General features: G+C 35.9%; 1 protein-coding gene across 1 annotated transcript; it reads left to right on the forward strand.

Annotated features, from left to right (window-relative positions):
• The first annotated feature begins 4,106 nt into the window (after positions 1 to 4,106).
• LOC120316114 (vomeronasal type-2 receptor 26-like) lies at positions 4,107 to 11,561 on the forward strand. The gene is made up of 6 exons (XM_039361333.1): positions 4,107 to 4,306; positions 5,651 to 5,828; positions 7,056 to 7,916; positions 8,642 to 8,869; positions 10,076 to 10,202; positions 10,631 to 11,561. Exons 1-6 carry the CDS (start codon positions 4,107 to 4,109, stop codon positions 11,524 to 11,526), a joined length of 2,490 nt encoding a protein of 829 aa, XP_039217267.1. The 3' UTR covers positions 11,527 to 11,561.
• The last annotated feature ends 3,245 nt before the right edge of the window (positions 11,562 to 14,806 follow it).

Consider the following 14,806-nt stretch of genomic DNA (forward strand, 5'->3'; position numbering starts at 1 on the left):
GTGGTCTCACTGTTATCGACCAGATGGCTAATGCGACCGCTAAGCCATTTGGCCAGTTCCAAAGTGGGTGTGCCCCTGAAAGATACAATAAGCCATAGGGGGACCCCCTCCTTATGTACTTTGGGGAGGCCATAAAATCTAGCCATGGCTGTGTCGCTAGGGCATATCTTCCTCAATGTGTCATCGTTGATTTTTCCCTGATGTTTGAGGTTGCTAAGTAACTTGTTAGCGGTTGGTGTGTATTATCTTTTTTTTTATTGAAAATTTTTTAAATTTTACAAAACAAATCCCCTCCCCAGACGCCCCCCACCCTCCCTTACCCTCCCCCACCTCCCCAAGCCTCCTAAACCCTCCTCCAACCTTCCCAGAGTTGAGTAGAGGCTTAATTAAAATTTTCCAAAAAAAGAAAAGAAAAACTTGAAACACATATAAATCCTAAACAAATCTAAATACCTTAAATTAAATAGATTATCTTCTCTAAAAAATAATAATTACTCTAAACATTTTCTAATATACTTATAATGTTATCCATCATTCTATATAAACTCCCTCCAAAAGACAAATTTAAACATTACTTTCTTTAAACATCTATACCTACAATATAAAATCTAATATAAATCATAAACAAATCTGAATACATTTAATTAAACAAATTATACTCCCTCCAAAGCACAAATTTAAACATTACTTAAAACTTAAAACATTAGAATCCCCTTATACGCATTAAAATCTTTACCAATAACAAATTCCATCTTAAAAATAATAATAATAATAATTTAAAAAACCCAAACATTGAACACATTATAATATACTCCGAACCTTTTCATATCATACTTATATTATTATCCATCATTCTTTATAAACTCCCTCCAAAACACAAATTTAAACATTACTTAAAACTTAAAACATTAAAATTCCCTTATACGCATTTAAATCTTTACCAATAAAAAATTCCATCCACAATAAACACATTAAACATTTAAATCTTTACCAATAACAAGTTCCATCCACAAAAAACACAGTCCTTATCAGTCTCAATTGTCCATATAAAATTTTCATTCGATCTCCATCCTTATCAGTCTCTCTTATCCATAAGGCTCGAAAGAAATGCTTTGAGATCTGCCCTTAAAGGTTGCTCCGAAATTATAAATCCTGACTCTCCCGCCGGCTCAGAAGCCAATACATGTGAAGATTCCTTAAACTCCTTCTTCTGTTGGTCTTTTTCTTTACAGTTATATGTTGCACAAGTTGTCCTCCGCCCCTTCCTCTCTGCTTGTTGAAGCCCCTCAGACTGAGATTTCCCATTTTCCATTTCTTCAGACAGCAATTTTACCCTTGAGGGTTGCTCCAAAAACTTTATAAGTCTTACTTCTCCCGCAGGTTTAGAAGCAAGTTGGTGTGTATTATCATTGGATCTTTGGTGATGACTCTGTAGGCCGTGGTGTCATTGAGTAGCGCCTGGGCTTTGTTGGTGTATACTAGTCTGTCCATTACCACAGTTGCCCTGCCCTTGTCAGCTGGTAAGATGACAATGGTGTTATCCTTTTTTTAGTTATTCCAGGGCCTCTTCCTCCTCTCTAGGAAGCACCTGACACCGTTTGTGGCTTATCAGCAGGCCTATGACCTGCTATCTGATTGTATTTCTTTGTCATTGGCCTCAATACGTTGGATGGTTGGTTCTAAGGCCACCACGAAGTCAAGCGCCCGTGCCTCCGTCAGGTTGTGACCTGCATCCTATTCTAAGAGGGAGATCTATTCCTGGGTCAGGGGTTTGGAGGAAAGATTGTGGACTAGCTTACTAGCATGTCCACCATTGTTCGGTGCCCGTAAGATGACCATTTTGCTTTGGAGTGCCGTTGCTTTTTGCCGGCTTGCCCTTGCAGTGGCCTGGTGGACCAATTGGTGGAGTGACTGGTAATGTTGGTGGGTCAATATGGCACAGCAGAACTCATGGCATTTCTGGGTTCCTATCATCCACATTTCTATGTGCCTATGATGTTCGTTGATTAGAGCGCACATGGTGCAGTGCTGGAATTGGTGGGTGATCCTCTGGCATTCTGTTGAATCTATGAGGGGTTTCCTTCACAATGACTTGGGCAAATCTCCTCGGAGGCAATCATGGAGAAAGGCCAGTTTGCGGTAGCCAATGGATATGTGCCATGCAAGCTTCTCCCATCTCCTAAGATGGATCAAAACAGCTCGCTCATAGTTATCCTTTAAAATACTAAAAATGTAAATCCTGGGCATCATATTAGCCAAGTTAGAAAGAAAAACGAACACCAGGATATGATAAACCAGACTGTTTAATATAAACAAGCCTGTAGTTAAAAAGAAAGTCACTAAGCTTTCGTCGGCCAAACTGCCGACATCATCAGAGTTGGAATAAAAGGAGATCTGGGAGCCAGATCATATAGCCTCCTGCCTCTGCGCCCAGCTCCTTGAGTGTGTCATTGGCCCATTGATTGTATTCACCCATATGGTGCTGAGTTGTTCCACATCTGGCAACCTATCCTTGGCCCCGCAGGTTGTTTTACAATTCTCAAGTGCTCTTCTGGCGCATGTGCAAGCACCTGGGGGATGACTGTCAACACATCCCTGTGCTTGGTCTCCCTCCCCTCCCATTCTGGAGGGATCTTGAGTGTTGTATCTCATATTGCAATTCAGGCATACTGTTGGGCTGTTATCCTCCCCCATCCCCAAGGCCCTTGCAATCCCACCCATGCATCCCCCACCCCAGTTCTGCAAAGAGCAGCTGTTCCAGCATTTCTGCTCTCTGTCTTCCCCCTCCCTCCCCCTCCTTCCAGATCATCTCTGCATGTCGATCCCTGGCTTACAGCCATATTGCGCTGTTGGTCGGTCGCCTCCTCCCGTGAAAGTCGTGGCCACCTCATCTGTAGAACTGTCACCCCAATCATGCAAGGAGCTGTCCTGTTGTTTCAATCTCTGGTTTCTCTCCCCTTTAAACAGGTCATCGTTCTCTTTAGAGATCATACTTGTCTCATCAGCCTTGGCGCAATGTTGGTAGGTCGCCTCCTCTCATGAAGGAGGAGGCTTACTTCATGGCTTACTCAAAAGAACCTAAGGATTTCAAATTAGCATCATTGCCTTGCCTACCTTTATTAAAGAGACCCTAATCAAAAATATTTTTCTGCAAAGATTTGTAGCACCAATTAAATTTCACAATTAAATAGTAAGGAATACACTGAATGATAGGTCATTTTTTCCCCCATTTCCCACATCTCTAATCAAGAGGCCTTGTTGGAGGTCTGTAAAATATCAGTTGTGAATAAGTTGATTGATTTGATCACCTGGAGGCTCATGTCATTCACCAACCCAGAAATAAAAATACGACCCACTTCATGTTACTTTGAGAATATGGATTAAAAGTTATTTGAAATGAATTAAAAGACCCAAGCAGTAGTTTATTTTGCAACTGTGATAAAAATACGGCTCTCCAAGATTTTAGAACTTTCTGTTCTGAAATTGATTCACCTTGTAAATGGAGCACTATTAAAAACGTATCAACAATGATATTTCTTTATTATTTGCTTACTTACAAGGCATTACACACTGCTCCACTCCAAAAGGACTATTAGGAAGGTTAAAATCAAATGGGTAATTATTCTATTGTTCCAGAGAATTTCATTTTTACAGCTACAGAATTAGCAAAATATTTTGAATGATATTTGTTCATTTGAACAGGTTTTTCCCTATTTTAGCTCCTATATAATTGTCAGTTATGGATCCTTTGGTCCTGAGCCCATGGATATCATCATTCTGTTTCTAACTCAAAGTGTCTAAGCAGCTTCACTGAACATCCATTGATTTCTCCTATAATTACCAACACAGTCTTGATAATCAAGCTTCTTCTCAAACCCTTAGGGATGTCCAAGGGGCAACCTGCAAAAACAAGTGAAAACTGAAAGGTGCTATTTGTCGTGGGACAAGAGGGCTAGAAATGTAACAGTCTGAGAAAGGATATATATGCAGACTATTCTAAACAATGAAAGTTTCTTTTTTGTCCATGTTTCATTGTTACAAATGGAATTGGTTCATATTTGGTGATGAAAGTTTTCTTGAAGAAGATAGTATTTTTCTTGGCAGTAATGTCAGTCCTACTGCCACGGGCTACATGTTCTATGCCTCCTACTAAAACTTGTGCTGTGGGGAAACCTCAATTTATTAAACACAAATATTTTCGGTCAGGGGATTTCACGATAGCTGGGATACTATCTCAGTTCTACATGATATCTGATCAAGTGGATTTCACAAGACATCCATCTGAAGAATTGGTTGATGACATCATGTAAAGACTTTCTCTTTTTAGCTGTAGCATGTCTCAAACCAGATATCTTTCTCTAACAAGATGCCTGGACTGAGTTAATTAGTGGTATTGCTTGCAGCACAAATTATTTCTTCTGGTTTCTTGCTGGTTAGTTCCTTCATTCTTAAGCTAATAGAAATGGATTCTCACTGATATTTCTTATCTGGCAAATAAATAAAAATACACTAACATATGCCCACACTTAAGGCAGATCTCATGCCAGTGCTTTTGTTCAAATTCCATATTGGTCTTTTCTCATTTTCTTACAATGGAATGAATCATCAGTGCTATACTACTGAAGCATTGTTTATAGCTAATTCAATGCCAAGCTTTAACAATTTAATTGTTCTTCGGAATATTAGAGAACAATGGCACTGTGTAGTACTTTTAATTTGTTTCCAGGTAGCTGTTCAGCATGTATGGAATACAAATGTAGGGTTGCCCCAATGAAACAGTTACATCTTTTCCTAGGATAAGGGATTCCAGAAATAGAGTTACATATATCTTTTATATGTAACATATGAAGAATGGTTGCAGGAATTGAGCATGTCTAGTTTAATGAAAAGGAGGATGAGGGGTTGACATGATAGCAGTGTTCCCATAAAGGAGCTGCCACAAACAAGAAGAGGTCAACCTATTCTCCAAAGCATCTGAATGCAGGACATGAAGCAATGAATGGAAACTAACCAAGGAGAGAGCAACCTAGAACTAAATAGAAATTTCCTGACAGTGACAACAATTAATCAGTGGAACAACTTGCCTCCTGAAGTTGTGGGTGCTCTAACAACACTGGAGGTTTTAAAGAAGAGATTGGACAGCCATTTGTCTGAAATGGTATAGGGTTTCCTGCTTGAGCAGAGGGTTGGATTAGAAGACCTCCAAAGTCCATTTCAACTCTGTTATTCTGTTTGCTCTCAAGGTTCAAAACACATTTTCTTCCTCTATCCATAAAAGTAGCCAATGTGAAGATTGAAGTATGTCACCAGATTTCACAGTTTTTCATTAGAATATATACATTTTTTGGTTGTGTAATTTACTCATATCATTCAATCCATATGTAGCCATGGGAAAAATTTTGGAGTGCTAGTGCATTTACATGATTTCCTGCACAGTACTCTACAATCTATTTTTTTTTCTGTATAGCGTTAGCTGAATTGTAAATGAAGTCTATGTAATACCAGAAGAAGTATGATTTGGAATATATCTGTGTAGATTTTTTCTACAGAACTATCAACATATCCTGGCCTTGGTTTTTGCTGTCAAAGAGATCAATGAAAAGAATTACATTTTATTCAACATGACTCTCGGTATGCACATCTTTAACAGTTATTTCATGGCGAGATGGACCTACTTGGCTTCAATGGAACTTCTCTCAACACGGGGCAGATTCATCCCCAATTATAAGTGTGATGCCAAGGACTGGGCAGTATCTGTTATTGCAGGACCTAATTCTCACATTTGTCCCTTCATGGCAAACATCTTGAATGTCTACAAGATGCCCCAGGTAAGATTTGCTCTTGAAATACATATAACGGGCTGTGACAATAACCTTCAGAGATAGGTAAATGATCTGGTAAAATAAATCTCAGCCCAAACCAATTTGAGAAAGCATTTCAGGATTGACTGTGAGAGAGAAGGAAGGAAGGAAGGAAGGAAGGAAGGAAGGAAGGAAGGAAGGAAGGAAGGAAGGAAGGGTCATTCTGCAATATAAAGATCAAGATAAATATTCCCCAATATTAATACACTGAATTGCTTAATCAAGTCCATAAATACTTAATATTATTATTAAAAGATGGCGATAAAGTGTATTGATGAAACTATATTAACATTTCTATTAAGTGTAAGTCAAGGAATCAAAGTACGTTATTAGTTTGGATTCAGATTAGCAGTAAATCTAGCATAGTGCCTAAACATATCACCACTACTGCATTAGTCATCATGTGGATGATTTGTGTTGTATTTTTAAACGTAACTTTGTAGACAAAACAGAGAGAAAGGAAATGCTTTCAGACTTGAAGATTGTGGTTTCATGGTCTGAACTATCTCAAAGAATTGACACCAATCTTGCCTGTCTCAAAGTGCTTCCCCCCTCAGCTGCCTTTTCACTGCAACAAACCGGGGAGACACAATTCTGAGATGATTATAACATTTCCTGAATGAATGTATTTCTTCTTTTAATTTTTTATTAGAATTTATTATATGATAAAATAGTATAGAAACAAAAATCAGAAAAAATAGAGAAAGAAAAAAAAACACAGATATAGAAAGAAAAAGAAAAAAAATTGATGACTTCTGATTTTTTTTATTGCAGTAGACTACAAGAAAAAGTTACAAACAACCTTCTGTTTACATTTCCAGTTAATTCAAATCATTTCAATAACAAGAAAGTTGACTTAATCATCAAAACCTAATATCAAAGTTTCATTTTTTTTTCATTTTAAGTGATAATCTAGAAACAGTTTCCAAGTGGAAACAAAACTAGGTAATCTCTTCTCGTTAATTAAAGCTGTCAGTTTTGCCATCACTGCCAACTCAGTTACAAATGCATGCATTTCTATCTTTAGCTTTGGACTTATACTACTTCTAAATATATCTAATTATTTTTATGACCATGATTAGATATCTATTAATGTTTGCGACAAAGATGATAAATGAAGAACAGATTTTTTAAAAAATAATGAATATTTCATTTTGGAAAATCATGTCCCTCCCTTTTTTTTTCTATATTTAGCTGATATATGGATCTTCTTCAATGATAGATGACCAGGTACAAGCTGTTTTCTTTCATCGTTTTTTCCCAGATGGTGACCGACAGATTATGGGTATTCTCCAGTTGCTGTTGTATTTCAGGTGGACATGGATTGGGTTGATTGTCCAATGTAATGAGAGTGGAGACAGGTTCATTCAAAATGCTGTTCCTTCATTTTCCCAAAAAGGAATCTGCTTTGAGTTCATGGAAGAGATGGCCAAGGAAACATTTTCTAATGATATTGCAGGAGCATTTAAAGATTTTGGTAAAATGTATATTATTATCATGAAGAGCACTGCCAATGTTATTATCCTATATTGTGAAAACCAGGTCACAGCGATTTTTAGAATGTTGCCCTACTTTACAGAATTTGAAGAGATACCCATCACGAAAAAAGATAAAGTATGGATAATGCCAGCCCAGATGGAGTTTACATCCCTTCCCTTTCAAAAAACTAGGGGAATGGACATTTTCCATGGTGTTATAAGTTTTGAAGTTTCTTCCAAGGAGATTTCTGGGTTCAATAAATTCCTTCAGATGAGAAACCCAACTTCAGAAGTGGAAGACCATTTAATGAGAGTGTTTTGGGAACAGGCTTTTGAATGTTCTTTTCCTAAAGATAAGTTAGATAAAGACAATGGGATGCTGTGCACTGGAGAGGAGAAGCTGGAGAATTTACCTAAGTCTGTGTTTGACACCACCCTGACTGGGCATAGTTACAGCATCTATAATGCAGTGTATGCTGTGGCACATGCTTTACAAGTCATGATTTCTCCCATGTCTAAACACAGAGGAAGATCAGAACTTGGGAGAGAAACATTTTTTACTCAAAATGCATGGCAGGTAATCAAAGAATGAATAACCTTTCCCATTGCTCTTCTGTCTAATGCAATGAGCTGTTAGGTAATGCAATCAGATACAGGCAATGAGTACACTGGAGTGATAATTATCAGTCTCCTGCCAAAACATTTTTTTCATCCTTTTCTGACTTAGAGAAACTTTTGCAATTGTGAATAGATAAAAAATGCTAGGGAAGAAAATATTTAGATGTAACAGCATTGGCATTATTGGCAGAGATTCAAATGTGTGTGGTAGAGAAGAAATATGGACGAACAATCATATTGTATTAATGAACCTAGTCCTATGAAATCAATACCCCTAACTTAATTCTCTTTCTTTCTTTCTTTCTTTCTTTCTTTCTTTCTTTCTTTCTTTCTTTCTTTCTTTCTTTCTTTCTTTCTTCTCTCTCTCTCTTTTCCTTTATTCTCCTATCACCTCCCCTTCTCTTCCCTCCCCTCTCCTTTTTAATTGTCAACTTTTGCTTCTTTTTAGTTGCATCGCTATTAGTACAATTTCTTTCTTTCTTTTTCTTTCTTTCTCTTTCTTTCTTTCTTTCTTTCTTTCTTTCTTTCTTTTTATTTCTCCTCCCCTCCCTTTCCTTCTTTTCCCATTCTTTCCCTTCCCTTCCTTTCCCTTCCATTCTCTTCCCTTCACTCCACTCCACTCCACTCCACTCCACTTCACTTCACTTCACTTCTTTTTAATTGTCAACTTTTACTTCTTTTTAGTTGCATCACTATTTGAGAACCATCTCATTTAATAACAGTGCAGGAGATAAAATTTCCTTTAATGAAAATGGGGATTTAGATGCCGGATTTGACATTATCAACTGGGTCACATTCTCAAACAGGACCTTTGTTAAACTGAAAGTTGGAAAAATCGACCCAACAGATTCTCCAACTAATCTGTTCACAATTTCTACACCAGATATCATCTGGCCCACCATGTTTAACCAGGTATTTCTTGCTCAGATTTCAAACTGTGCACATTCTTTCCTTTCCCTTCTAGCTTTCAGCATTATAGATTTGAAGGGATAACAGCACGTAATCTCTATATAGCAAAGATTAAAATAATTTACTGTATTTCCTCATTAAATCTTTACAGTTTTAACAGAACTCAGTGCTATGGCTGCTGTCTATTGCTGGTGGCATTTCAAGTCTGCCTGGTTTAAAAAAATATCTGAATGTTCACTAAAATAATTAAAGCTATTTATCATATTACTATCATATAGTAATAACAAGACAATTTGTTTCAATTTGTTTATTAAACAGTCCCATTCATCTGAAAGCTGATTTTTTCCTACAAAACATAGAATTTTCCCTCTAGCTTTCCTTTTCCTTGAATGACATGTCCAGATTTTCAAGTTTCCATTTGGTAATCATTTTATTTGGGAAGCAGTCAGCTTCTATTTGATCCAGGAGTTTCAAGATCTTCAATAGTCTTTCATACAGGGATTCTGAGCTGCCCGGTTACTTTTTAATTATGGCATGGGTAGTGTTCAGCAGTAGAGTAGTAAAATAGTGTTTTAAAAAAAAGGAATTAGCAGAGAAATAGTGAAATGCAGGAAACAGAGACAAATACTGTAGATGGGTTGGTTGATGGCTGGATGGATGGATGAATGGTGATTCTGCCAATTTCCCCTTTATGCCCGAAATGACAGGAAAAATAGTTAAACTGTTGTTCATACTTTGTTACTTTTTCCATCAGTCCTCGAAAGACAAAGAAAACAGTTGGTGGTTACCTTTCTGGCAAGGATGGGAAGGAAAAAAGCAAGGGGAGAATTCCGTGTCAAGGACCATATATGGTCCAAACAGAACACCTGGTTGTTGCTGTGATCAAAGTAGAGGAAGGAATTGCAATTCAGAGGGAAAAGAATAATTGATTTCTATTTCCAGATGATGTATACATGGGAAATAAGTTTTTTTGGATCTTTATTTTCATCTAGCTAAGCGAATCTATTTTCTCAGTGTTCCTATCTTCACTTTTGATTCCTGCTCTCCCTCCCTGCAATACTTCCACTTATTTAATATAATTGTTTTAAAATGGAAAGATATTTGGGACATCTACATCCTATGTTCATCGTGTAAAAGTAAAATCCACATTGAAATAGGATGTTCTGAAACTTTTGAGCTTTAATAAGTCTTGGTTTCACTTCTTGATAGGTCCTACCTCTTTCTGTATGCAATGACAATTGCTATTCAGGGTCCAGGAAGATGAAAATAGAAGGGAAGCCATTTTGCTGTTATGATTGCCTTTTCTGTGCAAAAGGGAAAATTTCAAACCAAATGGGTAAGTGTTATATGTGCAAAACTATTCAGTCTTCTTAACTGTGATTCAAAATGCTAATTTTAAAACTTCCTATAATTGACTTCTAATGTGGTGACTAAACCAATGATATTGCTATATGAATACTAAAAATGAAATTATTACTACAAGCAATATGTAAGTAGCAGAAGATCTGGCACACTTACAGCATGACACTAAATATAAGTAGGCATTACTTAGTTTGGTTTGGACAAAACTCAGCAGCACTTTTTCATGCGGCTGCTGATAAAACAGGATCGCCTACATGATCACCAACGTCCGATAATGGATATGGCACAAGAAGAAGAAGAAGGCATTACTTAATTAGGAAAAAAAATAATCCCAATATATTAACTTTCAGTCCTGCTACCTGAGTATTTTTAAAAATTGACCATGATGTTTTGTTTTTCCAGATGCAATTGACTGTTTTCAATGTTCAGAAGACCAATATCCAAACAATGCTCAAAATCTTTGCATTCTAAAAAAGGCAACCTTTTTGTCTTACAATGAGCCATTGGGAATCACCTTGGTCAGTGTTTGTTTCTTCCTTTCTTTCATCACAGTTTTGGTGCTGGGGATCTTCATTAAACAGCGGGACACCCCCATTGTTAAAGCCAACAACAGAAGCCTCACCTACATTCTTCTCATTGTTCTCCTGCTCTCCTTCCTTTGCAGTTTGCTCTTCATTGGGCAACCTGACCAAACGAAATGTCTCATGCGACAAGCTGCTTTTGGCATCACCTTCTCTATAGCCCTTTCTTGCATATTAGGGAAAACTATCATTGTTGTTCTTGCTTTCATGGCCACCAGGCCAGGCTCCAAAATGAGGAAATGGGTGGGGAATAGGCTGGCTCTTTCTATTGTCCTATTTTGCTCCCTAGCACAATTTACCATTTGTACAATGTGGCTGACAATTTCTCCCCCATTCCCAGATTCTGATATGCACTCTATAACTGAAGAAATTGTCCTAGAATGTAATGAAGGTTCAAGCACAATGTTTTATATTGTTCTTAGTTTTCTGGGGTTCTTGACTTCTGTCAGTTTCACAGTAGCCTTCCTAGCTAGGAAGTTACCAGATAGCTTTAATGAAGCCAGATTTATCACCTTCAGCATGTTGGTCTTTTGTAGTGTCTGGATATCATTTGTTCCAACCTATCTGAGTACCAAGGGCAAATATATGGTGGCTGTGGAGATCTTCTCCATTTTGGCTTCAGCAGCTGGATTACTGGGCTGCATCTTTTCCCCTAAATGTTATATTATTATTTTGAGACCTGATTTGAATTCAAAGAGACAGTTAGTAAGGAAATAATTTGAGTATGGAATTCAGGTTGCTCAATGATTCAATGCACCTTTCCCCCTACTACAATAAAATAATGCAAAGTGACATTAATAGCAATCTTTATTTTCTCCAGCTTGAAATCTCCATCACTCCATTTGGTTTTTAAGCTAGAAGTTGAAGCACTTTCATGATGACCATTCTCTTTTAGCAGGCTTTTCCTACTAAGCATGCCTTCTGAAAGTATCTGTAGTACAGCAGAATTCATTTTTCTTTGATTCTCAGAATCTCGTGCACATCCAGTTGCACTTGTTTCTTTTTCACAACCATGTACATTTCTTGGATCCAGGTAATGGATCCAAATAACATTAATCCAAGCAATCCATTCCAATTCCCAAATATCTGAGTAGTTTATAGAGATCGGTACAATTAAGCTTTGCTCCACCATAATATTTTTTCCTAGGCTGCTTAAAAACAATGATACTTATTGTTAGAAAAAAAATATCTAGGAAACCAAGGGCATAGGAAAAAATCATGACTTTGCAGCTGGGCTCAATTTAAATAGATAGATAGATAGATAGATAGATAGATAGATAGATAGATAGATAGATAAACCTGCTTCCCACTAATGATTAAGAGGATAGGACTGAAGATTATGAAATCCATGAGCATATCCTATTGATGTATTGATGAAATACTTGAACCCATGTCTCACTAGGTTCAAGTATTTCATCAATACATGCCAATAAGAATCACAACTATGAGTAGGTTGTGGGAAAATGTACTTTTGTCAAAATATTGAAAATTACAGCAGAAAAAGACCTAGTAGTTCATCTAGTCTGCCTTTTGAGTTTCTTTGTTTTATATTTTCTTTTTAATTTATTGCCATACACTTCTTTGTATATGGAGATGGAGATGGCAATAAGAAATCACATGGTCCTTGATGTAGCCTTCTTAAATAGTGGATGAATTGATTGGCAGTTCATTTTGGCCAGTTGTTAAAAATATTTAGCTTATTCATTTTATTCTGAACTTACATTTGATATGAACTTACAATAATTATTTGGAATACCTAAAAGAACCAGTGTATGTGCTTTACATTAAAATATGTTAAAAAACATGACTCTGATTGATTTAAATTTGACTGTCTTTATACATGTAGTTCAATTATGAACTAACACCCAATACAAAATAATAAGCCAAATAGCATGATATAACTAGATTAGAAATAAAATCAACTTAGTGCTTATAAATAAAGGATGATGGGAGCTTATAACCTTAGGAGTGTTCTTCTCATAGCCATTCAACCACAAAATTTCTATGGGTGGAAAAAAACAGTTACAATCATTTTGACTTGGTGGATCTTCCTTACTGAAGCTCTGCAAACAGATCTAGATGCTGGCTATACATCTGGTGATGAGTTCTGAGCTTCTTGCAATCTTCCAAAACTTCCTTAACCTTCTCATTCTGTAAATTAGGACATACACAATAGCCAGCATGACTAAGACAGATATTATTCATGAGCCATAAAAAAACTAAACTAAATAAGAGGTTTAATTTATTTTAAATAAAACGCCTTTGCCATATACATATACATAAAGGAAGTATGACTAAATTTTATTAAAAGTTTTGCAAAGAAGATAAAACACAAACTGAGAAGACAGAAAAGAAGGAAAGTAATAAAGTAGTTCAGAAAGAAAACAATAAAAAGAAACACAAAATTTTTGCTAATTTCCTTTGCAAAAAATTAAGTACAATTACAAATCACCTCTTACTTTATGATTACCAAAAAACCCCTCACTTTTTTCTATTATCCAGTTTTGTTTCCAATCATCAAAACAACAAATCATAAGTGCACTTGTTTATGTTTTATACAAAAAAGTCTATAAGTGGTTTTTGGTTAACGTAAGTATCGATATCTAAATCATGAAAAATTTAACAGATTCTTTTTAATCAAATGCACCTTTCTATTAAAGTGAGATCTTAACACAAAAACATAGCATTTTGAGGAAAAGATACACAACTGTATTCCTTCAATGGAGGCCAAGATGGGCCTCCTTTGAGGTAGTTCAGACCATGAAACCACAATTATGAATACCAATACTACTTTTATTTATTTATTTAGAAAATGTATATAGCTGCCTACTTGCTCACAGAGACTGTAGGCAGCTTACAAACAATTAAACCACAGTCAGCCAGCTACAAATTTATCTGGTGGTGATGCTGTCAAACCCACATTTTTCTATCTTATCGAGTAGTAGGTTGTGATCTACTTTATCAAGTGCCTTACTGAAGTCCAAATAAATTATATCCACAGCATTCCTCTGATCCACTAATTTTGTCACTTGGTCAAAGAATGCAATAAGATTTGTTTGGCATGATCTGTTCTTTTTTTTTTGAACAAGTTTTATTAGTTTTTCAAGTTTTTACATCCAGGTGCTTAGGAAGCAGCATGGTGATAGGGTAATCAATAGTCCAATAACAAAATCATTCATGTATATCTCAGGTTACATCAATAAGGATTCCTTCTCTAGTTCCCTTAAATATTATATCATGTTCATATTAATACATTTCTAACTAAAACTCAGTCAATCAATATATTTATCAATAACATTTTACTTATACATATCCAAGTCTTGTTTTTAAGTTTTGCTTAATTCCAATTCCGTGTTTCAATTTAGCCTTTTATAGCCAATATTTAAGTTTTGGATAACCTTAATTTCCCTCATTTCATTATAAGATACTTAAGATAACTAGAATAGACATGTTCCAAAATTTGCCTTCTTACTTTGTTCACAAATATATTCTATTTCATTTACTAACAAAAATCTTCCATTATCACAAATGTATTTCCATCTGACAATCAAAACTATAATCTAACAATTAATTTTAATTTCCCTTATAAGTCTTAATCCTGGATATATTTTTTTTTCAAGTAATTTTTACTACCATTTTCCTTTATACAACTCTAATACATATTCAGCAGACTATGTCATTTTTATATACTTCGGATCAACATTCTATACAATGTGTACACTATATACATTCAATATCTAACTCACAGTAACCTTATGTATGTTTCCAATTTTTGTTTCTATTATCTATCCATATATACCATTTTTCTCAAATCACGTAAAATTCCGAATCATCTTTTTCTTTTAGTTCTAAAGTGAGTTTATCCATTTCAGCACATTCATATATCTTCTGAATGATCAATCCCTCTGGTGGTATATTGCATTCCTTCCAGTATTGCGCGGACACAATTCTTGCTGCAGTTAATATGTGTAGAATCAAATATCTTATTTTCCTGTCA

This window comes from Crotalus tigris, unplaced genomic scaffold (assembly GCF_016545835.1).
Source record: "Crotalus tigris isolate CLP2741 ecotype Arizona unplaced genomic scaffold, ASM1654583v1 scf7180000019249.191612, whole genome shotgun sequence".
Classification (NCBI taxonomy): domain Eukaryota; kingdom Metazoa; phylum Chordata; class Lepidosauria; order Squamata; family Viperidae; genus Crotalus; species Crotalus tigris.

What these genes read in the sequence shown, in the direction of transcription:
- LOC120316114 (XM_039361333.1), top strand. Translation starts at nt 4,107, where the DNA reads ATGTCAGTCCTACTGCCACGGGCTACATGTTCTATGCCTCCTACTAAA. An exon ending in GAATTGGTTGATGACATCAT is followed by an intron (nt 4,307 to 5,650) that starts GTAAAGACTTTC and finishes CATCTTTAACAG; the next exon opens with TTATTTCATGGCGAGATGGA. An exon ending in GGCCCACCATGTTTAACCAG is followed by an intron (nt 8,870 to 10,075) that starts GTATTTCTTGCT and finishes ACTTCTTGATAG; the next exon opens with GTCCTACCTCTTTCTGTATG.